Below are 25182 nucleotides of genomic sequence, written 5' to 3'. Positions count from 1 at the left end.
CCACTTTTAACTCACGCATTGCTGGCACTTTCCTGAATGACTGTGCAGGATGGCACGTGTGTGTGTGCTTGTGTGTAAGCACAAGCTCATGTAGCTAAGGTCTGGACTAGGCTTCCAAGAGAGGTTGTGGAATCCCCATCATTGGAGGTTTTTAAAAACAGGTTGGACAAACACCTGTCAGGGATGGTCTAGAGGTTTACTTGGTCCTGCCTCAGCACAGGCGGCTGGAGTAGGTGACTTCCCAAGGTCCCTTCCACCCTTACATTTTTATGATTCTGGAATGATATCTATAGCATACAGGGGTTGAGAGAGCTGCCACAGGAGAGCAAGGAGCACATTCCCTTTGCATTGTCTCCTCTTTGCCCATTACCCAGATTCTAGTGGGCAAACAGAAGCTCCATGATCCATCATAATCAGCTGCCCCTTTCCCGATGCGTTCAGTTATCTCAGGCCCAGCTCCATGATGCTGAAGGTCAATAGTACCTTTACCCCCTGCCACTCCCTCTCCTCTCTATTTCTACTCCTCCCTTTGGGGACCAAGGGGATATAAACCCAAGGGCATTTCCCTGCAGCTGTGTGGATATCTGTAACAAAAATCACATGCAGAGATCATCCACAGCCTGTTGATTTGATTTTTAAGATGCCCTGTAAAATCATGGCACAGATCCTTTGGGAAGGTGGCACTGCCTGGGTATAGCTCTGCCCTTATAAGAACACAACATGGGTCCTCTGGAATGGTAGCTTTGTTGAGTTTGTACTTGGGCTAGAGGCAAGAGGGTAGCTGGTGAGGGTAATGATTAGCATGGTCCGTCTGTGCACTCTCCGACTCCCAGCACAAGGACTGGTTACCAAGGACTGTGTGTGTGTGTGTACATTCCGTGACATACATATGCTGGCCATGCACGCATCTGGCATTCACTCACATACCCCTGACATACACGGACATGCATTTGCACACCAATGTACTCTAGCATACACCTCCAACACACCCACTTCCATCACACACCCACAGGATTCCATAGGAACCTCTGCGGGCCCAGGGGAGTTTCAGGAATCCTATACCCTTTGAATGGAACTGCACAATTCTCCCCCTCCCCCGCCCCCCATCACAGGGAGATGGAGGCAGTGTCATTAAAAACCTCCCAGCAGAGCAACTGGATTTTTGAATTCTTTCCCTCCTCTCCCTTCCTCCCCCTCTCCCCCCAAAAAAGACACCAAGGCAGCTGGAAATCTCTGGTCTCTGTGCTTAGGACAGTTGTTGCTGGGGAGAAATGGTCCAAATGCCGAGGGGTCTGGGCACTGAATTGGAACTGGCCCCTCCCTGAAATCCCAGCATGTATGTCTGCTCCCTGGGCACAGAACCAGGATTGGGGTAATTTAGCATGCATTATACCAGCCACAGGATCCTGCCATTAGTTTCTAGGGGCTGTTAGTAACACAAGGCTCCTCCAGGGTGGGAGTGAACGTGTGTTGGGAGAAGAGGTGAAGCTTAAAAACCCCCGATAGTCTAAAGAATGTAGTGGTGTGAAGCAAGGAAGATTATTAAGCAACCCTCATGGTTCTAAATTTGAGGTGTGAGTAAATTTCCCAGTCCCTCACCCCACCTCATTAATGAGCAAGATGCTGTGTCCATCTCCCACACCCTCATGGGTGCAGGACAGAACAGTGTGGGGTAGATCAGGATTATTATCTCTATTTTACAGAGGGAAACACACACAGATGGAAAGTGAATTGCTCAGTCATATGAATGAGTCAATATCCGAGCTGGAACTAGAACCCAAGAGTCCTGGCTCCTAGCCCTCTGCTCCACTGACCACCCCACATTCCCCTCCTGGAGGTGGGAATACCATGTAGGAAGCCTGATTTCCAATCCCCTGCTCTAACTACTAGAACATACCCACCTCCCAGAACTGGGAAAAGAACCCAGGAACCCCGGGTCCCCATACTTGCTCTGACCACCCCTTCCTAGTGACATGGCCTCTCTTGTTACTATCAATGCTACAAATGCTCTTTGGGAATAATTCATACAAAAAGAAACATTTCAAATAAAATCAATTGCAAATTATAACAAACTGTTCCGCTGCAAAGGGCAAGGGAGTTCCAGTTCTGGGGACACAAGCTCCCAGAAGCCTGACCCCAGAAGAAAGAACAAGATACTCAAAACAACAAGCAGCAAATTGGGAGCTCACAGTTTATGCTTCAATCATGCTGGTCATCAGGGCTAGGGGGAGAATCTTCCCCATGCTTCACGTTACACTGCACTAATGGATCATTGACCAAGTGTACAGAAGAGGGTGGAGCGGTCCTCTGATAAGAAAGGCACTGGGCCTAAGTAGGAAGGATCTGATCCAGCAGGGAAACCCAACACTACCTGAGCACCTGGCCAGGGTTTAGAATGAAAGCGCTGTCACTGAAGGGGGACCTTAGCTTTACACAGGAGGCAGGGCTAATTCATTCCTGTAGCATCTATCATCCTTGCAGGCTGAGAGAAACGGGAAGCAAAAGGTTCATCTTTTTATTTTAATGGCAAGAAACTACAACATCCAAACTGTCAAAGTTGAAAAGTGATGGGAGCACAGGCTGCTGCCCAGGCACTTGGCCTGCCAGAGCTGCAGTCCAACAGAGTTACAAATATACAGTCCTAATACAGAGTCTAGGAGACAGGAACCATTGCACAGAATCTCCACCCTCCAGTATTACAAAATGCTCCCCTCCTCGCATAAAAACAAGCCAGGCTTGGAATTGCACAGCAACTCAGCTCATGAACACACACATATGGGGAAAGGGGCCAGCGTGTGTTTGAATTACCTGTACAAAGACTAAGAGAGCATATAAAACAGGAAACAAGAGGATGGGCTCAGGGTGTAAATGCTTCCAGGCCAGCCTCAGTGCCCCAGCAGAGAGCAGTTTGTGCAATTAAAAAGACATAGTGTCTGTCCTGCTGTCGGCTAGCGAGCAGCCACAGCTGAAGGATGAGGACCTTTACCCTGACCCTCTGCACAGGTGTGAGATGGACATGGAGATCCATCCATCAGGCAGCATCCTCCAGTGGGGACCAGCATATGACCAACAGCCTAAACTGGTTCAGAACCACCTTCTTCTTTAATGCAAATGGGCAAGTCCATGATGACCTACCTGATCCAAGCAGCTTGCCCACCGTTGTATGCTCAGGTTCATAGTTCCCAAGGTCTGCTGTGCTACCGCATAGTGGGGCAGCACTCATCTTATGGGAGTTGTGTGCAGGCTTGGTAAATTTACAGCATCTGGACAGACGAGTCACTCTCCCTGGGGCACACCTGGATGCTAGGAAGTCCCCAACCCCCAACAGAACATGGGCTGGTTGGTTGAGTTCTGGGCTGGCGTCCACACATCTCCTGCAGGTCTGACTCCCTCTTTTGCCTCAGACCCTGGCACATCAGGATTGCAACTCATGGAGGATTGTACTGGTTTTCACTGCCTGGTTCTGTCTTCATCCGGGGGTGTAAGGGTGTGGGAATGTGCAGCAAGGCCACACAGAGGATGTGCACACACAGCAAAGGAGGGGGAATCCCTGACAGCAGCAGAGACCCAACACCCTTGTCACCACAGTACTGATACAGCAGGTTCATCAAAATAGCCCCAAGGGCAGATCACAGCAACCAGCTATGCGCAAGAGCAGCTCCCAACGATGTAAGCTCCACCCCAACAGGAATAATGGGGGGAAAGACTCTATGGCCTTCCTGGCCCCAATCCCACTACCCTTCCACCCATGCCGGGAACAATTTACTACTGAAAACTAACTAAAAAGCAGGTTCCCCCTCTCCCCAGCTCTATGAACAAAAATACAGGGGTCCTAAAGAACATTAAATACCCCACTCTCTCCCAGCACAGGCTCCCATGGCTCCCCAGAGTCCCAATGGCCCAAGACCTGTGTGGCAAGTGGAGCTTCCCGGTGCCCTGTTTCTCAGAGCCATCCAGGAACTCAAGGCTGAGATGAACTGGGTGCAAGGCACTCAACCTCCTGGCCGTTTCAAGGCCCAAGATGGCCTCACTGGACCTTCATGTTTCACTGCTTGTGCCCCTCATCAGAGATTCACCCCCAAATGACTCAACTTCTGCTCTGGACGGGCCTGGTACTAGCCTGACCTCGCCTTAGCCAGCTCCCAGCCACCATGTGCCGGCTGGGTCAGACACTTGTGCAGCATGGAGGGACATGCCCACGACCATCTAAGGCTGCTGCTCCCACCCCAGCATGAAGGCCAGCTGGCTACCTGTTTGGTACGTCTCCCACAGCCCCGCACAGAGCTTCCCTATATTATTTCTTTCTTTTTAAATAAGGCAAATGAAGTGACTAAGACGACAATGGGGAAGATGCTGGGTGAACACGGCACTCCAAGCAGCTATGGGCAGACAGGAGCGGACACGCATGGAGAACGTGGGGCCCCAGTGCAGACAGGGGGAACCTGCTCTGAGTGAAGGGCATGAGAGCCAAGGAGCAACAGGTGGAATTATGCAGTGATAAGCAAAGAGTGAAGTGCGGGAGTAAGGAGAGCTGAGCAAAGGGACAGAGTCAGAGGCTGCATCTCATGCACCCTGCTGATAGGGGTCTGGGATGGGAGTCCCATTGCTTGGGCAAACTCCGGGAAATGGACTGTAGGGACTAATTCTGCCCTGGCCATGGAGCCTCTTCTATCCCTTACCCGTAGGAGCTGTAGCTCTTAGACCCTGGGTGCTCGTACCAGATGCTGAGTCTGGCTCTCTGTCTCTGCGCGGGAGTATCTTGTCCACGGCCCAGTCCAAACCCAAGGGGCCTTCCCAGCTGCACATTCAAAGGGTACGGGGCAAGTGCTTCCAGTACTGGTGCTGGGGGCAGGAACCCTGTACTGAGGTTAGATACAAGCTCCCTCCTCAGCCTGGCAACCGCCCTACTGCATAAACAGCACATTTTTTTACCCACACTTCAGGCCTGCTGGTGTTCAGCAAATTAGAAACACATGTGAAAGGAAAGGGAGGCAGCAGAGGAGCTTGGGGAAAGAGGGGGAGGGTGGTAGAAGGAGGAAGCATGGAAGACCCAGGCACATTGCTGAAATTTTGTTGCGGCACCAGGCTTCAATCTCAACAAGGGGGCAGTTTGCTTGGAACACAGAGATTTATGGGCATGGTACCACTGGACATGCCAGGGGTTCCCTCCAGCTGTCAGGGGTCTCTTATGCAGTTGCATGAGTCTCAGGGCAAAGAGAGGAAACAGAAGTAGGAGGTGGTATGTCGGTGGGCTGTCAGTGGGGGGACGGGGATGAGATTCACTTGGGTTCACATTTATATGGCTAGATGAACTGGGTAGCACGTAACCTCTCTCAGGCCCACAAGCGTCCCCAACTAGTCTGCAGTCTGGACAGCAGAACTAGGGCCAACTGCAGGAGCAGGGCTACCCTCTGGGGACCCCTGTGGTTGTCCCAGGAATGGTGTGGGCAGGTCCTGGGGGTAGGCTCCCATGGGGGGAGCAGTACGAGTGACGAGTCCAGTGCAAAGGCAGTCCATGGAACCATGACTGTAGCAGGGAGGTGGGGGCTGAATAACAAGAGCCCACAACGGCTACTGAGTCTGTTGAGGGGGCACCACCCATCACTCCCATCTACAGGGGCAGCACAGAGGCTCCCTCTCTCCCCCCGGCTGCGGAAATGGCTCCCATAGGACATGGGGTGGGAGAGCTGCCGGAGCAGAGTCCATCCAGTGCAGGGTGCATGGAATGTGGGGGGAGACGGGGGTGGCAGCGACCCAGGCTCTGAGTCCCAAATGTCCTCCATACAAATAAATACAGCCTCAGCCAGGCCCGGGACAGAGCTGCTGCTGCCTCTTCCCCCTCCTCCTGGGTCCAAGCAGAGATCCGGAAAGGGCTGGGCTGGACCCACAGCATGGTGGTCGCCCTCCTGTCCTGCCCACATTGGCAGGACCATGGGGGTAAGGCACACTGCGCACTACACAGCCGTCTCCTGGTCCTCCCGCTGGATCATCTGGTAGTGCTGTCGGTTTTCGAGGTAGGCAGCCAGGTCAGGGTCATTGGCCTTCTCGGCTCTGTGCTTTGGGGTGTCTCCCTGTGCAGAGGACAAGGAAGCAAAAGCAAAGGTGAAACTTCCAAAACACAGAGCCACAGGAGATCCCTCCCCACAGCCTGCACCCAGTAACCTTGCGTGTGTCACAGGGGCGCCTCTGTGCCCAATCTGCAGAGGACGTGAATCTGTTACAGCCCTAAACACAGAGCACTGAGCCTATAACTCCAGCAGCAGCAGCTTGTGCTTTTAGCTCTGGAGGTCTCCAGTTCAGCCCCTGGTGTGGTGCCCAAGATGTTGGCCGTCCCACGTGCACTCCTTTCTGCCTCCCGCATGAAGTCCTGCTGGGCTGAAAATGTGCTGTCACGGCGTGTGGTGGGCCATCTTACGGCATGGGGCGAGCTCTGCGGACAGCCTCTGCTCAGCCTGGGCTCTTAGAGAAGAGCTGCGGCAACACCTCTAGTATTATACTGCTTCTACCAGACACCTGAGTCCCCGTCCCTCCCTGGCCTCCGCAGCTACTCCCCAGTGGCTTCCCCTTTCACGGCTGTGTCCTTCGTAGCCTAGTGCACTGGTTTCCAAACTGTGGGGCACACCCAGCTGGAGGCGGGAGGTGCGAGGACCAGACGGGTTCAGAATTTTTTCTCGTTTCTTCAAAATATTGTTGATAAAATAAGAATTCCTCGCACTAGCTGAGTCCCCTGTTCCAGCCGCTACTGCCAGGCTGAAGACCAAGGAGGAAGGTGAAAGGAGGGGCCTCTCCCTGCACAGGACGTTGGGGGCGGGGGTGTTTACAGCTCACTAGCCTCTCCTGAGACTGATGCGCAAAGCCCCCCCCCAGGGACATAGGTCTTCCCTGCCCCACTGGCTCTTGTGCATGAGTGCTGGGGATTGCACCGGAGCCAGAGGAGCTGGGGTGTGGGAGCTCAGCCTAGCCAGGCACCCCACTGCCCCCCCCCCCAGCCCATGAGCATCATTTGCCTGAGATGTATTCCAGGCAGGTGGCCCCAGTAGGACACAGACAGGTGCGCTGCACCCCTCTCCCTAGGCCCCTGCCCAGAATAACATTCAGGCCACAGCAGGCATCTGTGGAAACACAGTTTCTTCGAAAGAGGGGGGTGGCTCGTGGGACATGAATCTCTGAAGGGGGGTGCAGCAAAAGAGTCTGGGAACTTCTGGCCTAGCAGAAGTGCTGCTTTCCCCCATAGCCAAAGGCTGGGAGGAGGGGCTCTAGGAAGAGGGCAGAGCCCAGGATCAAACTGCAGCTGTACATACTTGGTTCCCTGCAGGGCACGTGGCTGAGATGTGCAGGGCACAGTGTCTGGTGGTGACAGGTTTGCCATACAGGGAGGCGGAGGGGAAGCATGACTAGAAGATATAGGGGCATGCTGGAAAGGATACTTAGATTTTGCTAACTGGATAGTGTCAGTTAGATAAATCCCCGTCAAGTCCATTTGCACCTCCTGCTGGCTGGGACTGAGACTGTCCTGTCCCATGTATTCTCCACCTCAGACACTGCATATAAAGATGACCAAGACTGGTCTCTGTGACCCTCGAGACTCCTTACCTGCTTCTTTCTCAGTTCTGTGGAAGGCAGGCTAGAACGAGGGGGGGCGAGCTGCGGGAGCTGCTGAGGGGAGGAGTGAGGTGCATGTCTGGGAGAGCCTTGAAACACCATCCCCCCATTCCCCTCCCTCCCTCTCTCCCCCTCCAAGCAATGCTCCTGCTCCCCAAGGAGGCTCACATTTCACCAGCTTATTGCAGCCATCTGGACTGTGTCCACTAATGAACTCCCGCACTCCATAAAAAGCAAATCTGTTAACAGCTTTCAGCTATGTCTCCTCTCTCCTCCCTTCCCCCTCCTGCTCATTAACTGCCCCTGCTCTTCCTCTGCTAAGCAGGGCCAAGGAAACCTGGCACTCTGCCTCTTCCATTGAAAACCATCTCTCAAAGGAGAGCGCAACTCACCCACACACTGGCCCCCAGAGCTCAGTGGGGCAAAGGCAGCTAGAGCAAGGAGGAAGGGACCCCAGCCTCTGGGACCATCCACATCTATATTTCATTTGGGCAAACAATGCTCAGACATGCAAGGGTCTCAGACACAGATGCAGCTGTAGATGCAGTCACAAGCCCACACACACACGAACACAGACGCACAAAGGCTGATAGATGCAAGGCGCGCGCGCGCGCACACACACACACACACACACACACACACACACGCGCGCGCGCGCGCGATCTCACAGGGATCTCCCCCCGCAGAGCTGGAGCCAGTGCGTTTTGCTTCATTGCCCAGGGCTCTTCCCTGAGTCTCCTCTCAGTATGCAGAATCTAAATGCTCATTTAGCAAAAGAAAATATTGTGTTTCCCTCCTGACTGCATGAGCCCTGTTGCAGCGCTGCCTGCCTGAGTCTGCAGAGAGGAAGCCTGAAACAAGAGCTGCCGGGGGCCCTCCACACAGCCTGGCCAACTGATTAATGTAACACGATGAGGCCCAGCCCCGCTCTACCATGGTTTGCTCTGCCTGAGGTGTAGGGGACCAAACTGCATTGTGTACACAGTACCAGATTTTATTACGGGTTCACATACAGCACTCAGAACATGGTTCTTGTCCATACAGGCAACTTCTAAGCAGTCAATGCTGTGGAGGTGGCAGGATTTCCTAGAGAGTCACAAACCCACACATGCATTTATACAAACACACCCCCCCCAGCCAGGCAGTCAGTCATTCCTGAAACATATTCCCTTCAGCACTGCCTCTGGGGGGGGCCCACTTGCCTCCTCCAACTAAGGGTTGGACAGACATCCGGCCAGTCTCACTTCAAAAGAGAGGATTCCATGACCAGAGACCTTCTGGAGGGACCTCAGCAAAGCCGCTCTACCAAAATCTTCCCAGCCCCCCTCCCAGTCCTCCGCTCCTACCTCACTTGGTCCCTTTTCTCCTTTGTTTCTATGGCCACTCAGTGTTCCCCCAGCAAAGCCATTCCTGACCGGGGCACATCACAAGGCCTGAGCCATTCTCTGGAAGTTAGAACAGCAGGGCAGCTGCCAGGGATTGTTTGTAAAACATCTCCCTGTGCTGGCAAAGGGCTGGATTGCCGTCTAAAGCCTTCAAAAGCTTTTATAGCCTCATTGGGTTTAGCTCCCCAGGTGAGCTCCTCTACTGTACCCCAGCCCCTGGGAACCTCTGGCACCAAGACATGACTGCATCTCTTGGCCCAGCACTGAGATGCTATTATGCTATATCCCAACACCCACAGACACGACTGCTTCCCTGCTGCTATATGCCAGCCCTTGGGAACTTTGGTATCAAAACATAACCTTGCCCTCTTCACTACAACTCCTCTGGCAGAGACATGACTCCATCCTAACCACTATGTCTTGGTCTTCATGAGCCACTGGCACCAAGACACAACTAAATTTATTCTGCACACAAGTGACACTGTCTGACCCACTTGCTGACACTCTCTGTGGGGCTGGCTATTCAACAGCACACTCTGCCCTTGCATCTCTCAGAGCTCCTTCCTTCCCCATTCCCGCAGGCAGGAGAGCTGACAGTCTGTTGCTGGGAGGGGAACTCTCTGGAGAGACTGTCCTTGCAATGACCTCAGAGGGTGGGAAAGGGGGAAAAGAAACATTCCACCCCTTTGCCACTGATTTAGAAAAACCACATGGGCAGCAGAGACGAGCGAGGAGGAGACGTATTTAACCATTTGTGCAGCTGCAGGGTTCTTCTGCTCAGTGAGTGGGAAGAGCTAGCTGAGACTTTGTGCTCCATGCTGAGCTACTGGAGAAGACCCAGAGACCCCAGCCTCACTCAGACTGTATTCCAGGGACCCCCTTCACAAAGGAACATGTGGTGGCATATTTGGCTGGGCTCAAAGCTAATGCTCTCACGTTCCCTTCACTGCCCCTCTGCTGATCGAGCTGGCTAACACCTTCTGAATCTCTGCTCCAGAGCCCCATGTACGCTCTTGCTCCTAGCACTCCCACCTCCCATTCCCAGCCCATCTGACTTTACCTGCAGGTCTGTTTTCATGAGTGAAGCCCCAGCCTCCACAATGTAGTGGCAGATAGTGCGCTGGCGCAGGGCAGCAGCCTGGTGCAAGCTGGTCTCACCACTTGGGAGAAGAGACAAGAGGAAGGAGTGAGATCCCCAGGCAAAGTAAAAGAGGGCAAGTGACATACACAGTGGCTGCAGCAAGGGACCCAGCCCTGCAAGGGAGGCCCGGGATGGGAGGGGAATTCAGTCTGGGTCACACTGTTTCTCCAGCGGACCCCGCTCCTGGGTGGGAGGAGAATTCAGTCCCTGGGATTGTTCAGTCCAAGCCTGGTACGGAAGTGGTGGCTGGAGGTCACAGAGAAGGCAGCTGGGTACAGAAAATAGAGGATCTGAGCAATGAATAATACAAACCAGCAAGCAACTTACTTCTCTTCTTCTGTTGCATCAAGGATCTCTGCAGGGGCTGAGGAGAGAAAGGCAATGAGGGGCAATGAGACCAGCCTGCTTGACAGAGACCTTCTTGCGTGCTCCCAAACAATGCAAAGCACAGTCTCTTCTCACACACCTGCTGTCTCCTGCATAACACTGCAGAGGCATCAGCTGATAACCGAGAGGGACCCAAGCAGTCTAGGGATGTAACTGCCTGGGAACAGTGGTGGAATCTGGCTGTTAGGATTTGGGAAGAGGAGTTGCCTCTAGACCCAAATACAGAGAAATGTAAAAGAAAAACCAGCCCTCATTCTGGTGAGACCCACCAAAAGCCAAGCTGTGAGCTGCCCCTGCTGGCAAAAGCCGGTAACTAGCAAACAGGCTTCCCTGAGAGGTGTTAGTATCAGCAGGGATATTGCAGTGCATAGACAGGCGAACTAAGCATCAATACTTGAAATGCACCAAAATACACCAGGCCATCTTCTAGCCTCATAGAATCATAGTGGATTAGGGTTGGAAGGGACCTCAGGAGGTCATCAAGACCAACCCCCGGCTCAAAGCAGGACCAACCCTAGCTAACTCAGCCTCAGTTACCCGTGTGATCTCACCAAAGCCAGAGGCATCACGCAAAGGTCTAACTGAGGCTGAACCTGGCCTTGTGTTTGCCAGCAAGAATATGTCCAACAAGGAAGGAGAGAAGGGACACTTTCCAAGCCTCGCAGGAGGAGAGAGGTTGCAATAAACACAGCAAGGCAGAGAGAATGCCATCTGCACACTAGTAGCAGCCCCTTCGAGCAGAGACTCATAGGGAGGCTCAGTGAATTTGGCCTCCATCCCTATATGCCAGCTCTAGGGGACACGGCACCCCCATCCCAGCGCTGTTCCAACAGCTGGATGCAGGCTCCCAGCTTACCATTCTCAATGATGTATTTGACAATCTCCTTGCTCCCCGATTTGACGGCATGGTGCAGCACAGTCTGACCTGAGGAGTCTCGCCTCATCAGGTCCCCTCCTGCCCGGTGCAGCTCTCGGAACTACAGGAACACAAGTCAGCTCTGGATTAGCTTTTCCTTCTCAGGCCTCCTCTAAACTCTAGGCACCAGCACCAGCTGTGCATGTGGAAAAACCCTTCCTATTCGCACCCCGCAGGGCTGGCTGTCATCAGCAGAACCTGCAGCAAGATGACCAGAGTATTCTTCACCGGGTAGGGACCTGAACCTCTCTCCAAGCTCAGACAGCAAGGCTACAGCTGCCTTCATCTAATGCAGCATGTGTCACCCCTTCCAGAATAGGATTTCTTCTTGTGAGCCTCTTGGGACCCCAGCCGGCACTGAAAGGGCACTGCTCAGAGGCGGCTCACACCGCTAAGGACTCTCCACGCACTGCTGTGAGGAAGGAGTCACAGCTGGGGCCGGCAGGGCAATGACAGAGGCTGGCTAGTAGAACCCAACAAGGTGCTGGAGAAGGGAGGCTCACACCACACTGGGTTCCTAGCTAGCTAGCTGCTGTGGGGAAAGGCACAGCACACCCTCAGCTCTATGGCTGGGTTCATGGCACACGGCAGCTCTTACCTTCTGGAAATCATTACTCTTGGCAGCATCTATCAAAGCGTTATCTGCAAAGAGGAGACGCTGGTCAGACACAAGCAGGAGATGGGAAGAGGAAGGGCTTGGGCGTGTGGGACTCTCTTTCCCTGTATGTGCATGCACGCATGGGCGTGCTTACTGAGGGCTGAGCTGCTGTGTGTCCTGCAATGGGGCAGGTGGAAACACCAAGGAGGTGCAGGTGGGAGGCAGCCTCTTTTTCCCAGGCTTCCTTCCATGCCAGTCTCTCCTGGGGGTAGCCAAGGTGTAAGAGGCAGTTTCAATGGCAGAGTGGCGTGGTGCTTGCCCCAGGCCGGTACATATCATGCACTTCTGGAGCTGCCTTGGGATACTGCTCGGAGCCTGTTAGTGCCTGTGCAATGGGAGCTGCAGGAGGTATGTTACTCCTGTGCTGGTGACTTCCTCTCTGTGGGGGAGTGGGGCTAAAGTCTCCCCTCCCTCCACAGCTGCTGGACACAGCTGGGTGCTTCCTGCTGACAGTCCCTGAATATCAGGGAGCTGCTGGCAGGGCATCCCTGGGCCTGGAATTCACATGAGCCCAATCCCCTCGCTTGAGGCTTGGGAAGAGAGGAGTTCGGAGATCAGCTGACACTGGCTAGGCTGGTTTTGCTTGGAACAATGCATGCCCCAGAGGGCTAGTGGGGACCTCAGTTTTATAATGCTGGGTGCACAGGGATGGGGAAGAGGTAAGGAGAAAATGTGAGCAGCCCAGGGGATGGGGGCATGAGGGGGAGGAACTAGACCACACTCCCAGGGGCAAGGCCAGGCCCCAGCTTTGGCAAGTCTAGAAGGAACTTTTTCAAGACCATGGGAAAAGTAACTCCTGACGTGGAGGGGAAGAGCAGGGCGAAGGGCAAACGTGGGGGTCCCCAGGGAGCCAGCCAGCTGGGATGCCTCTCACCAGTGACTCACTCACACTTCCAGGAACTGGCTCTGTTCAAGCTCCGGGAAACTCTTTCCATTTGCTCAGCTGAGGGAGGCCCCTGACCTTGTGCTCCCACCCCCCAGAGCCCATGCCGGCGCCTGGCAGAGACAAACCCCAGCCCCCACCCCCAGCAACACAGCTCAAGGCGGGGCTCTGCAGGTGGGAGATTAACCTCACCACCCTGTCATTTCCTGCCCTCCCCAACTGGGAGCTCCACACTTCACAAGCAGGCTGGGAAAGTGGCTCCCTGGGCTGCTCCACTGTGCCAACGAACGGCTGTCAGGTCTCTCCAGCCACTCACTTATGCTGCCCCCCTCAGGACACTTCCCCAGCATTCTCAGCTCCTGCCACATGAGGGAAGGAGAACCTGAGCTCCAATCCCCCCGAAATGGCAGTGCACCGTGCAGTCACTATAGCCCCAGCTGTGACCCACTCCTTCCTCGCCACCTAGGCTGTGCAGAGTTCAGGGTTGGGCCTGGATCCCAGACAGCGTGGTGCCATGTCACACCACCAGAGGCTGGGCTCTCCAGACATTCCCATTACCCCGTTTTTCACCCGAGTCTCTGAGATGACCGACGATAGTGTTTGGTTTGTGGGCAAGCACAGAATCAGGGTGGGGACTCAGGGGCATCCGCTAGTGTAACCCTACGTGAGACAGGGGCATGGCAGCCTGAGACATGCCAGAGGCCTGCAGCACAGGTTGAAGGACTCACCTTCACGGCAGGGGCAGCCCCCTGCTTCTGAGCTGGAAGGTAAGAGAGGGAGAGATTTAGAACTGACACTGTCAAATGCCATGATAAGCAAATCGCCAGCAGCAAATTCCTTCCCCCGCCCTCCTCTCTATGATCCCCACAGACAGCGCCCCCGTCATCCCTTGCTGGGAAAGGCAAGGCCTGGATTAGTTGGGAAATCCTTGTGATGAAGTGGCAATTTTCTGCAATATTTTGAGTCTTGTTTGTGCCTCAGTTTCCTTTACATGCTGCACTGTTACGGGGGGAGGGGGGCGCTGAGGGGGAGGGAGAGCTCTTTGCACAAGGCAGATGAAGAGACGTACATATGGATGTCGCCTAAATGTCTGGGGCTTGGTCCCCATATCAATGGAGCCTCTGAAAAGACAATAGCAAATCCAATTGCCCCAACATTGATACCTCGCAATCAAAGACCCAGAGAGATATAGACTTCCCTGCCTCTCACCGGGGGGCTGAGCAGCATTTCCCCAGCTTGGGAACCAAGGATAAGCGCTGGCTGCTGGAGGCAGTCAGGGAGACTCTCACCTGGAGTCTGACCAGAGATGGAGAGACTGAGCTTGAACAATGGGGTTCGCGATAACTTGGCTGGGCTCTGTGCTAAGCAGAATGGACTATGCTTTAACCTTCATTCCTCTCTGTTAACCTAAGGACTTCCTATGCTCCGTTCCAGATGACTTATAAAGCCTGCTGTTTTGACAACGTTGTGTGCGTGTCACTGCACATGCTTGGCGAGGTGCATGACGCCGCACAGAGCGTACAAATCTCCACAATGGGTCTGTCTCGGCTGGACTTGCTGAACGGAGCTCATGGCGTGAAGCAGGAGTGCTGCAGGCCCATAGGTCCAGTCTAAGGAGGTGGTGAAGCTACGTGGCTTACTGCGGAGGAAGTGGGACACCCCTTGCGAGTGTGGCACGGTAAAGTCCCTCTAGAGACTGTTCCAAAGCTGGGGCCGAAGCACGGATCCTCCTGTGGATCTGTGACACTCCCCCATTGCTGGGGCCCTGCCTGAGGGCTAGTTAAGCTGGAGCTGTGTGAGCAGCAGAAATGTCCTGTGTGCTAATCTGCCACACAGTGCACCGTCACTGGAGAGAGACTGCTACTGAGAGGCTGGCTGGGACAGGACAGGAAAAAGGAATCTCAGCATCATAGAAATGTAGGGCTGGGTAAGACCTTGAGAGGTCATCTAGTCCAGTCCCCTGCTCTGAGGCAGGACCAAATAAACCTAGCCCACCCCTGACAGCTGTTTGTCCAATCTGGTCTTAAAAACCTCCAATAACAGGGATTCCACAACCTCCTTTGGAAGTCTATTCCAGAGCCTAACTACGCTCACAGCTAGCTAGCTTTTCCTAGTATCTAACCCAGACCTCCCTTGCTGCAGATTCAGCCCATTACATCTTGTCCTACCTTCAGTGGACATGGAGAACAACTGATCACCTCCTCTTTCTAAAAGCCCTTAGCATATTTGAAGACCATTATGTGCCCCCTCAGTCTTCTTTTCTCAAGACTGAACATGTCCCCCCCCCCCCCCTTTTTTTTTTTTTAAACCTTTCCTCATAGGTCAGGTTTTCTAAACCTTTAATCATTTTTGCTGCTCTCCTCTGGACTCTTTCCAATTTGTCCACATTTATCCTAAAGTGTGGTGCCAGATACCCCAGAAAGACATTAGCCATTTTCACAACTGTATCATATGGTTACTCACATCTAATTTGAGATTCCACTATAACCCCCAGATCCTTTTCAGCAGCTCTACCACCAAGCCAGTTAATCCCCATTTTGTAGTTGTGCATCTGATTTTTTTCTTCCTAGTGAAGTACTCTGCATTTGTTTTTACTGAATTTCATCTTACTGATTTCAGACCAATTCTCTAATTGATCAAGGTTGTTTTGAATTCTCATCCTATTCCCCAAAGAGCTTCCAACCCCACCCAGCTTGGTCATCTGCAAATTTTATAAGAATACTTTCCACTTTGTTATCCAAGTCACCAATGAAAATATTGAATAGTGCCAGGCACAGGAATGACCCCTGCGGGACAGTGAACCATTGATAACTACTGTTTGAGTTCAGTTTTTCAACCAGTTGTGCATCCACCTTACAGTAATTTCATCTAGATGACATTTCCCTAGTCTGCTTTTGAGAACGCCATGTGGGACTGTGCCAAACGTCTTACTAAAATCAAGATATATCATGTCTATTGCTTCCCCCAACCACTACGCCAGTAACCCTGACAAAGAAGGAAATTAGGTTCATTTGGCATGATTTGTTCTTGACAAATCCATACTGCTTATTCCTTATAACCCTATTAACTTCCAGGTGCTAACAAACTGAAAGACTGAGGGAATTAACTTTGCCTCAGCAATGACAGCTGTCCCTTCCCTGACTTTCCTTTCTTCCTTCCTCTGGCCCATCTCCACCACTAATTTCTCCCCTTTCCAGCTCTGTCAGTGACACCTATCCTTATCCCAGCTCTGTGTGTTTTGGGCCCCCCAGAGAAGCATCTCCTTTTGCCATGAGCATTAGCGCTACGGAACAAGTTCTGGAGTCTGAGTCAGCCCTGGGCTGATGCAGCTAAACTACAGCCATGGGTGCAAACCCCCAGTACAGACCCACTGCCCCAGAGTCACACCTTCCTAGGGCGGAATATGCATAGGGGAGGAAGGGCAAGATTGTGGGTTTCCACAGAGAGCAGCCTTGCTGTCTTTTGGAGGCAAAAGCTGCAGACACAATTCTTACTCGTTTCACACACAGCTGCTCTTTCACTTCAGAGCTCAGGATTCACAGCTGCTAAGCCAGTGCCAGTCCTCCCAAGCCCAGGCTGGTCCTCCTTCCACTCCTCCTTCAGACCCTTCTCCCCACCCCACAAGGCCATTCTCACCTACAGACCAGAGTAGTCCGTCTCACCTGAGGGCTGTTGAGGAGGGTTGAGAGGATGAGGAAGAGGGGAAAGCAAAATGGTGCACTGTGGGCACGGAGGAGGAGTCAACGAGGTCAGGCACGGCGGGCGAGGTGCCCACGTTTTGGGTGATCACTAGCTCCGGGTCCAGCACAAAGAGCTCGTCCTGGGAGATCTCTGTCACGTAGTTGAGGTGCTCCTGGAAGGAAGAGTTCAGCCCTTCAGAGAGGGGATCCAGCCACCCCAGGCCAGTCACCGTGGATAAACAACCCCCGCCTAATGGCCAGAGCAGCACTCAGTGGTGTGATGACCCCAGAGCAGCTCAAAGGGGCTGGCAGTGGAGTGGAGTGGAGTTGGGCCCTGGGACTGGCCCCTGGGGGAAGTGCCCATGGTTAGAGTCCTGCGTGGACACACAAATATGGATCCGCATCCACCCCAATCAGCTCACCTCCAACCGCCATCTGCAGTGCAGTGATCTGCATCTGCACACACCTGCAGCTCTGGGACCCCCAATCACTTGTTTCGAGGCCGTCCCCGCTACAGCCTCCCCCACTGAACAGCTATTTGAGGGCCAGCCCCTCCAGGCAGCTGCCCAACAGCTGATCAGCGGCCAGCAGGGGAGCCCCGTGGAACAGCTGATCGGCAGCCAGCCCCCACCTCCATTTCAAAGGTGGGGAAGCAGCCTCTAAGGCTGAGCTGCAGACAGCTGCTTCCCCGCCTTCGAGATCCGCATCCAATCCACTATCCATAAAAAAAATGATCTGCGGATTTGCAGGGCTCTACCCACAGTGGCTTAGCAAGGGCAGTCCCAGCCTGCCACATGGCTTTTTAGATGGATCACCACGACCATGGCCAGGTCAGACACTGCTGAACAACAATTGCTGTGTGGAGCCCCTCTGAGCAATTAGAGGCGGAAAAGCCCTATTGGAGCTGGGAAGGTTGTTTCTACACTCGTCTCCAGCAGAGCATAGGTTGTGTCCAGTCTACTTTTAAACTGTCGCCCCTTTCCTGGAAAACTCCTCCACAACCTCACACACCTCACTGCCAGGACAGCTCCAGAGATTCACCTGGAACATCCCCTCTCCAAACCCCAGCTCACACCTCTCATTACGGCTTTATGTAATTCCTTTCCACCATCAGCAGTTACCCCAATGATGTTTGCAGACTGTTAGCACATGCGAAGTGCCCCTTGGCCAAGCTAGACAGATTCAACTTCTTTAATCTCTTCCCGCAAGCCCTAGTTGTCTCCTGTTGTCCTCCTCTAATACCTGCAATCTCCCTCTGCAAGGGACCCAGAGCTGAATATCACATGCCAGGTGAGTGCACTAGAACTGTGCAGGCAGGGATGATCTCCCTGCACCTTGACGTGAGACTTCTCAGATTGGGAGACCCAGAGCTAACTCTAGGTGAGGTCTCTCCAGAGCCATAGATGGAGGAACCGGCCCCTTCTGACTCTGGGACTGAGGACTTGCCATACATAGCTCCCAGAACATCCATGGTGTTTTGCAGACATCTCCCTGTAAAGTCTGCTGCTTCCCCCTCTCCTCCCAGAGTCTGCCTCAGCCATTCCGGCTCTCTGGGTTCCCTCCCACTGAGGGTTGAGGTTTCGGGTTATTTTTCCCCAGGCTGACTCTCACTTAGCTGTTTCCTGCCCGTGTGTCTGACCTCTCTGGGGCCCTTTGGATTGTAGGTTTACAACTCCTCCCATTTCAGGGTAACCTGTTAGTTGCCTCATGCTCCTGTTTGCCTTTTTTCTAGATCATGAATTTAATAACACTTCAGTTCTCACCTGAGATCAACCCCTGCAGGACCTCATGGACGCCTTCCTCAACGAATACACTGCCATTTATCACAACCTTTTGTTTCAGGTCCTTCAGGCACTTGCCAAGACAACTTGCATTCATTTTTCAAGTAAGACTGTGAGATGTTGATCCTATATCAGGCCTATGTCCCAGCCCCTTTACCTCATTCCAGCAGCATAGTGGGCCCAGTGCCCAGCCAGATCTCCCTACCTGGAACAACCCAGTATAAGGTGGATTTCCCAGTGAGCAGGGCCAGCAGCATGACCCTCTGCTATTCCCAGAGTGAAGGACAGGATGTGTTTGGTGATGCTCTAAGTTCTAGCTATTCTGGGATCCCAGATAGTCCCTTAGGGACTGCTGTTTCTAGGGTGCAAGTTAGAGCAGTCCCTGGGGGCTGAATTAGCTCCCAGCAGCCTCAGAATCAAAGTAGACCAGAAGTGGCTAAAGTCACCTTTGCCCCCATGTCCTGGGCTGCGTGCCACTCAGTTCAGCCAGAACCCAGAACTGGGGTCACAGTCTGAAATCCTTCACTTGCATCCAGTTATATCCATCTACTGCATGGCCCCCATCCTCTAACTTGTGATATCATCAAACTAATCTCACTAATCCTCAGCTCTGCCTATTGTTCCCTGAGTCATTATCCTCCAGCCCTTGCCTCAGTTTTTTCCTCTCAATATTTCTTCCATTAATTAACTAGGGACAAAGGTTGAAGGAGTTTGCGAGGCACCTGTAGCATCCAATACCAGATGATCCCAGGAGTGCCTGACTGCAGAAGGCAGAGCACGGCTATTTCCAGGGGTTTACAACCTGCCCAGGAAACTGTATCCCCTTGTCCATAATGTAATCACAGGACTTGGGCAGCATGGCGACAAAGCATACTAAGCAGTGGCCCTTGTGCATGCATGTGTCTGCATGTCTGAACCCTCGTGTGCTTCTGGTCAAGTGTAGATGCACAACATACAGCATACAACTGTACGCACTCTCCATACAGCATCTCGGTCCACACAGTCTCCGGGGAACAAGGCTGCACTCACCTGTGCACGGTCTATCCTGTAAAACCGATCAGCTGTAGTTGCTGTGAGAAAGAGCGAGAGAAACAGAGTGATTCCTGCCCCCAGAATCTGGCAAGAGACAAGGGGGCATTCCACCCCTCAGTAAGATGAAACCGTTCAGGTCACCTTACAACCCCTTGAATGAGTGCACCCACGAAACAGCAGGGAAAACAGTTAACTCTTGACCAGGGATGGTCCATCAGCTTCCACAATGAGCCCTGAAGACGCATCTGTTCTCTTCACAGACAACAGGGACTACAGATCGCAGCATGCAATGTTCCAGCTTGACTGAGCAACCCACCCTTGCTCTTGGCCCTGATCAGCATTAGGAGCAGGCAGAAGGAGCTCGGCCAAGCAGAACATACCTGGCTGCCTTCAGGAACTCCAGCTTTCTGGGATTTTCAGGCCCTCAGAGCTGCCTCCTGGGTCTCAGGATTTTTGGTGAGCTGCTGTGACACTGACATTGTACAGAGCAGAGCCTTGCCTGAACAGGCTGTGGAGACGACAGCCCACCGCTGTCAGGACGTGCTTAGATCAGGGAAGAGATTATTCCTCTGACTTAAAAACACTCATGGTCACTTTTATTGCTACAGAATAACTGTGGGAACATGGAGCAGCCAAGATGGAGAGCTCCGGACTTTCTGTTCTCCATTCTCAGGGACTTGGTGCCACTACGTTTACATTATTGACCAGGGCTCCAGGTCTTATGTATTGTCACTGTCCGTGGCAGAGCACACTTCCTCAATGGTGCATGGGATGGACATTAGTTCCTGTCCCCCAGGGTGGCAGCACAGTTTAAAACCAGCACTTAACATCCACTCTCCCAGTGGTGGCTAAGAATTGTACCCAAGTGGCTCTGTCCTGAGATGCTTGTTGTTCTTTCCTGAGCACCTGCTCAAGGGACAGTAAAGCCCCACCCATATGCTGGGGCAAGAGGAGCAGAGCAGACTGGGGAAGCACTTTGCAAGTTTGGGATGCAGCTGGTAACTATGAAAATCAGAATCAAAACTCCAGCGAGACGAAGTGACCGGTGATGGAATGGGGGCTCCTGAGCCTTGTTTCAATGTGGTGGGGAGGGCAGGGCAAGTTGGAGCAGAGACAGGCCAGGGTTAGCAGGCTCCAATGCTTTGTGGACATTTTCTCCATGGGCTCTGTGCTCCCCACAGGGCTGAGGACTGCTGCCCAGGCTGGGGTTGCTATGGCTGGGCCCTAAACGATCTGGGGAATTCTCACTAGGAAAAAAACAGGAATGGGGGACGGGGGGAGGGGTGTCCGTGACACAAGCCAGAGCAGATTAGAGGAGTGAAAGAGTCCTGTTTATCCTGTCCCTGTTAGAGATTTACAACCACGGAGCTGCTGATGAAGGTCTGTAATTCAGCTACTTTAATGAGCCTGCGTCACCCTTGAATGCAGTTCCAGTCTCTTTCCTGACACATTTTCCTCAGTTCTGAACCTGCTGCTGGGAAACCAGCAAATGGAGGAAATAATCCACAGCAGCAATATCTGGGAGTAGGGACAATGTGAGTGGCGCATGCTGTGGGGTGTCTGTCCCACCCGCACTGGGTGGGACTCCACAAACCCAGGAGCAAAGGGAAGGCACCCCTCTCACTGGAACGAGCCTCACTTGGCATAGATCCCCACCATCCCCCAAATTCAGAGGGCAATGTCTGCACACTTGATGGGGACTACTCCTAGCACCCCTCTCCCGCATAGGGTGATGTAGCAATGATAGGGTCAAGATGTGCTCCTGAAATCAGAGATTTGGTGGGGAAACTGGAGGGAGGCACAGCAAGATGGAAACGAACACAAAGAAAACAGGGAGAACAGCAGAAACTCCAGAAACTAGATAGGAAAGATCAATTCATCCCCACAAGGCCTGGAGCAAGGCTCTGGCTTTTTCATTCCCCTGGTTCCTCCAGTGGCTCCCCCGGGGTGCGGCCAAATGTTGGTGGTCTCCCCATCAATTCCCAGCTTGTCTATCTGAAGTCAGGCAACTCAGATTGTGTGGCCGATGCCCAGTGAGGGCCTGATGCAGGCCTGCTGGCTCTGAGGTTCAGTGCAGTGAGACAGGCCTGCCTGGCTTGGTGCCCCTGCGTGAGCTTCTCCCTGTGTGTTTGGGAACTCGCTCCAGGACCATTACGAGGGCACAATAGCTCCTATTGTCCCAGGCTGTGGGGGATTCCCAGAGAATTGCTCAAACCAGAAACAGAGACACCAAAAATATGCTAGTAAAAAGGAAAGTGCAGCCTGGAGCTTTGAGAACAAAGTGTCGACCTCAGACGGGGGCGGAAAGGGGAGAAGGGGCTGAGAAAGGAGCGGGAACAAAGCAATGTTTGTAAACAAGTCCCACTGCTTTGCTCGAGTACTGGAGGGCTCCTGCAAACACAGCCGGCGGGGTCACAGGCTCAGCACAACAGGCACTCTCCCCCTCCTTCTCCACAAGGCACCAATGAACAGCCTATAAGTGAATTAGAGGTACAAAGGCATCTCTCACTGCAGCAGCTGATGCTGATTCAGAGAGCACCTCCTGCTGGAGAAGGCTGCCACTGCAGCAGCTCCCTCATGACCAAAGCTCCTACACTATTCTCCTGCTGGGAGAATCTGGCACCAGCTCTCAGTTTTCACCTTTCCTCTTCCCCTGTCCACGTCCCCTCTGGCCCACACTGACTTCTCATTATCGCACTGGGTTTTTATTTTCCAGGAGCCGGTCCCCTAATTCAGTTCTTTGCTCCAAACATTTTGTGAGTGAGGCTAGCCACACTCATCTGCTCTATTAAAGAGCACAGTGCTATTTGTAGTTCGGAAACTCCCCTTGGAAGTCATGGAGATGGAGCGCCACTAGCAGTCCTTTCCCACATACTGAGGGAGAATAATGGGTCCTTCTGACTGGGGTAGCACCACGAGTGCTGGGGGAGAGAAGGCTGTTTGCACGCAAAGGCCAGTTGATGTCAGCCAGGAACAGAATCTAGCCAAATGGCTGCACCCAGAGCCCACTTTAGATGGGCACAGAAGATTCTTCAATGCCTCACGGAAGATGAGTTCCCAGCTGGAGGGAGCCCCCTGTCCATCAGACACAGGCATAGCATCTCAACCCAGTCCTGGAGAGCCTGCATCATGCACAAGCCAGGAGTAAGGACTTGAGGCCAGGTGTGCTGTTAGCAAATACTCCATGCCTGGGAGTCTCTGCTGGAGTCACATGACCAGTGGCATTGGCCACAGCTCTTGCTCTGGGGATCAGGGGGCCATGTGCCCCTCAGCTCAGAGCTGCAGCACTCAAGCACCTAAACAAACTGAGCGAAAGGTAACAAGGCAACTGCCTGACTCTGCTGGAGAGCCACATGCAGACAGCACCACAATGATAGAAATGCTGCCATGGGGTGACCTGGTCAGCATGTCCCAGCCAGGGAAAGGATGGTTACTAACCTTTCTGTAACTGTTGCTCTTTGAGATGTGTTGCTCATGTCCATTCCAATGTAGATGCATGCGCGTGGGGTGCACCATTGCTGGAAGCTTTTTCCCCAGTGGTATCGTCTGGGTCAGCTCTGGTGCCCCCTGCAGTGGCGCCTTCATAGTGCAGTATATAGGGAACCACCGTATCGCCACCCCCCAGTTCCTTCTTGCCGGCAACTCCGACAGAGGGGTAAGGTGGGCGGGTACTTGGAATGGACATGAGCAACACACCTCAAAGAACAAGTTACAGAAGGTTAGTAACTGTCTTATCTTCTTTGAGTGCTTGCTCATGTCCATTCTAATGTAGGTGATTCCCAAGCAGTAAAATAGGTGGGACCGGAGTTTCGTGGCAGTCCTGACTGGAGGACTGCGTGGACAAAGGCTGCATCATTTCTCGCTGCGTTATCGCATAGTGAGAACATATGTTCAAATGCTCAGGTTGCCATTTTACAGATGTCTAGAATTGGGACCTGTGCCACAAAGGCAGCCGATGAAGCTTGTGACCTCGTAGAGTGCGCTGTCAACTGTGGAGGTGGCACCTTTTGCTAGATTGTAGCACATTCGGATGCAAGACGTGATTCAGGAGGAGCGCCTCTTAGTAGAAACTGGTTCATCTCTCATCCTATCTGCAATGGCAACGAAGAGTTGGCTGAACTTCCGGAATGGCCTGGTCCTCTCTATGTAGAAGGCCAGTGCACGTCTGACGTCCAAAGAGTGGAGCCTCTTCTTTTCTCTGGAAGCATGAGGCTCTGGGTGAAATACAGGGAGAAATATATCCTGGGTATTGTGACAATGCGAGACCACCTTCAGGAGGAAGGATGGGTGTGGCCAAAGTCGTACCTTGTTCTTAAAGAAGACTGTGTATGGTGGTTTGGAAATGAGGGCCCAAATCTCTGAGACCCTCCTGGCCAAAGTGATGGTCACCAAGACCACCTTCACGACATAAAGCAGGGAGCACGTCGCCATTGGCTCAAATGGGGGGGGTCCATGAGTTTTGATAACACTAAGTTAAGGTCCCACAGCATCAACGGTTGGCATACCTGTGGTACAGGTGTTCTAGTCCCGTCAGGAACTGTGAACTAATTGGGTTTGGGGAAACCGAACGGCCATTCACTGGAGGGTGAAAAGCTTAGATCGCGGCCAGGTGAACCTTTATGGATGAAACCGTGAGACCTTCCATCTTTAGTTGAAGTAGGTAGTCTAGAATCAGCGGTAGAGGCACTTCACCTGGCGGGAGACCCCTCTGTGCTGACCATAGTATGAACCTTTTCCATTTAGCCAGGTATGCTGTTCTGCTTGATTGCTTCCTACTACCCATAAGTATGGCTCGTACATCCATCGAGCACATTCATTCCAACTCAGTCAGCCAAAGAACCTCCATGCCATCAGGTGGATGGATGCGAGGTTTGGGTGAAGTAAGCAGCTGAGCTCCTGACAGATCATGACCGGAAGTAATGGCAGGCTGATTGGTTCCTCCACCGAAAGGTTCACCAGTGTTGTGAACCAATGTTAGCGTGGCCATGCCGGGGCTATGAGAATCATCTGGGCTTTGTTCCTTCTGGCCTTGTGCAACACACTGTGAATCAGCGCCATAGGGGGAAAGGCATAAAGCAGCTTCCCCTCCCCCCAGGGAAGTAGGAAAGCATCTGGGAGAGAGCTTTGGCCATGAGCCAGGTACAAGCTACACTGGGGACATTTCTTGTTGAACTTGGTCGCAAACAGGTCCACTTGAGGAAATACCCACTTCTAGAAAACAACATTCAGAATGTCCAGGTGAATGGACCATTTGTGATGTCTGACAAAGGACCTGCTCAGACGATCTCGCTAGGTGTTTTGGGAGCCTGGCAGGGACTTCCAGGTGATTAGACTGGACTATGCAAAACTCCCACAGGTTCAGTGCTTCCTGACATAAGGGTGAAGAATGAGCCCCTCCTTGCATGTTTATGTAGAACATTGCCGTGGTATTGTCCGTGACTCCGGAGATGCACTTCCCCCGTAGGGTGGGTTGGAACACCTGACAAGCCAGACGTACTGTCCATAACTCTGATGTTGATATGGAGGGTCAGTTCCTCCACTGATCACTGACCTTTAGTTTTGAAGGGTCCCAAGCGCACTCCCCAACCCATGTCCAAGGTGTTGGTGACCAGTGACATCAACAGGCTGGGCCTTGTAAAGGGGACCCCCCCCACCTCGCATACTGTGACTGGGTCCAACCACCACTGGCAGAAGCGAATCACCATAGACGGGATTGT

The 25182-nt window shown here is 52.9% G+C and overlaps 1 protein-coding gene across 9 annotated transcripts in view; it reads right to left on the bottom strand.

Annotated features, from left to right (window-relative positions):
- Positions 1-2501: 2501 nt before the first annotated feature.
- The window catches only part of DGKZ (diacylglycerol kinase zeta), a 99359-nt gene continuing 76678 nt past the window's right edge, over positions 2502-25182 (bottom strand). For 7 of the 9 annotated variants that reach the window (XM_067557642.1, XM_067557635.1, XM_067557637.1 and 4 more), the window contains 8 exons: positions 19463-19503; positions 16635-16825; positions 13701-13732; positions 12030-12073; positions 11372-11492; positions 10456-10492; positions 10048-10147; positions 2502-6071 (listed from right to left, as the gene is read on the bottom strand). In XM_067557642.1, the coding sequence (XP_067413743.1) occupies positions 5955-6071; positions 10048-10147; positions 10456-10492; positions 11372-11492; positions 12030-12073; positions 13701-13732; positions 16635-16825; positions 19463-19503 (683 nt within the window). In that variant the 3' untranslated portion in view covers positions 2502-5954. Of the gene's footprint in view, positions 6072-8231; positions 8689-10047; positions 10148-10455; positions 10493-11371; positions 11493-12029; positions 12074-13700; positions 13733-16634; positions 16826-19462; positions 19504-25182 lie in introns of those variants that run through there. The other 2 variants (XM_067557639.1, XM_067557643.1) reach the window with 2 other exon arrangements.

This window comes from Emydura macquarii, unplaced genomic scaffold (assembly GCF_026122565.2).
Source record: "Emydura macquarii macquarii isolate MOO-44397 ecotype Brisbane River unplaced genomic scaffold, CSIRO-AGI_Emac_v2 contig_1876, whole genome shotgun sequence".
Classification (NCBI taxonomy): Eukaryota; Metazoa; Chordata; order Testudines; family Chelidae; genus Emydura; species Emydura macquarii.
Note: the sequence above shows the minus strand (reverse complement) of the source record. Positions and strands in the feature narration are given on the sequence as shown.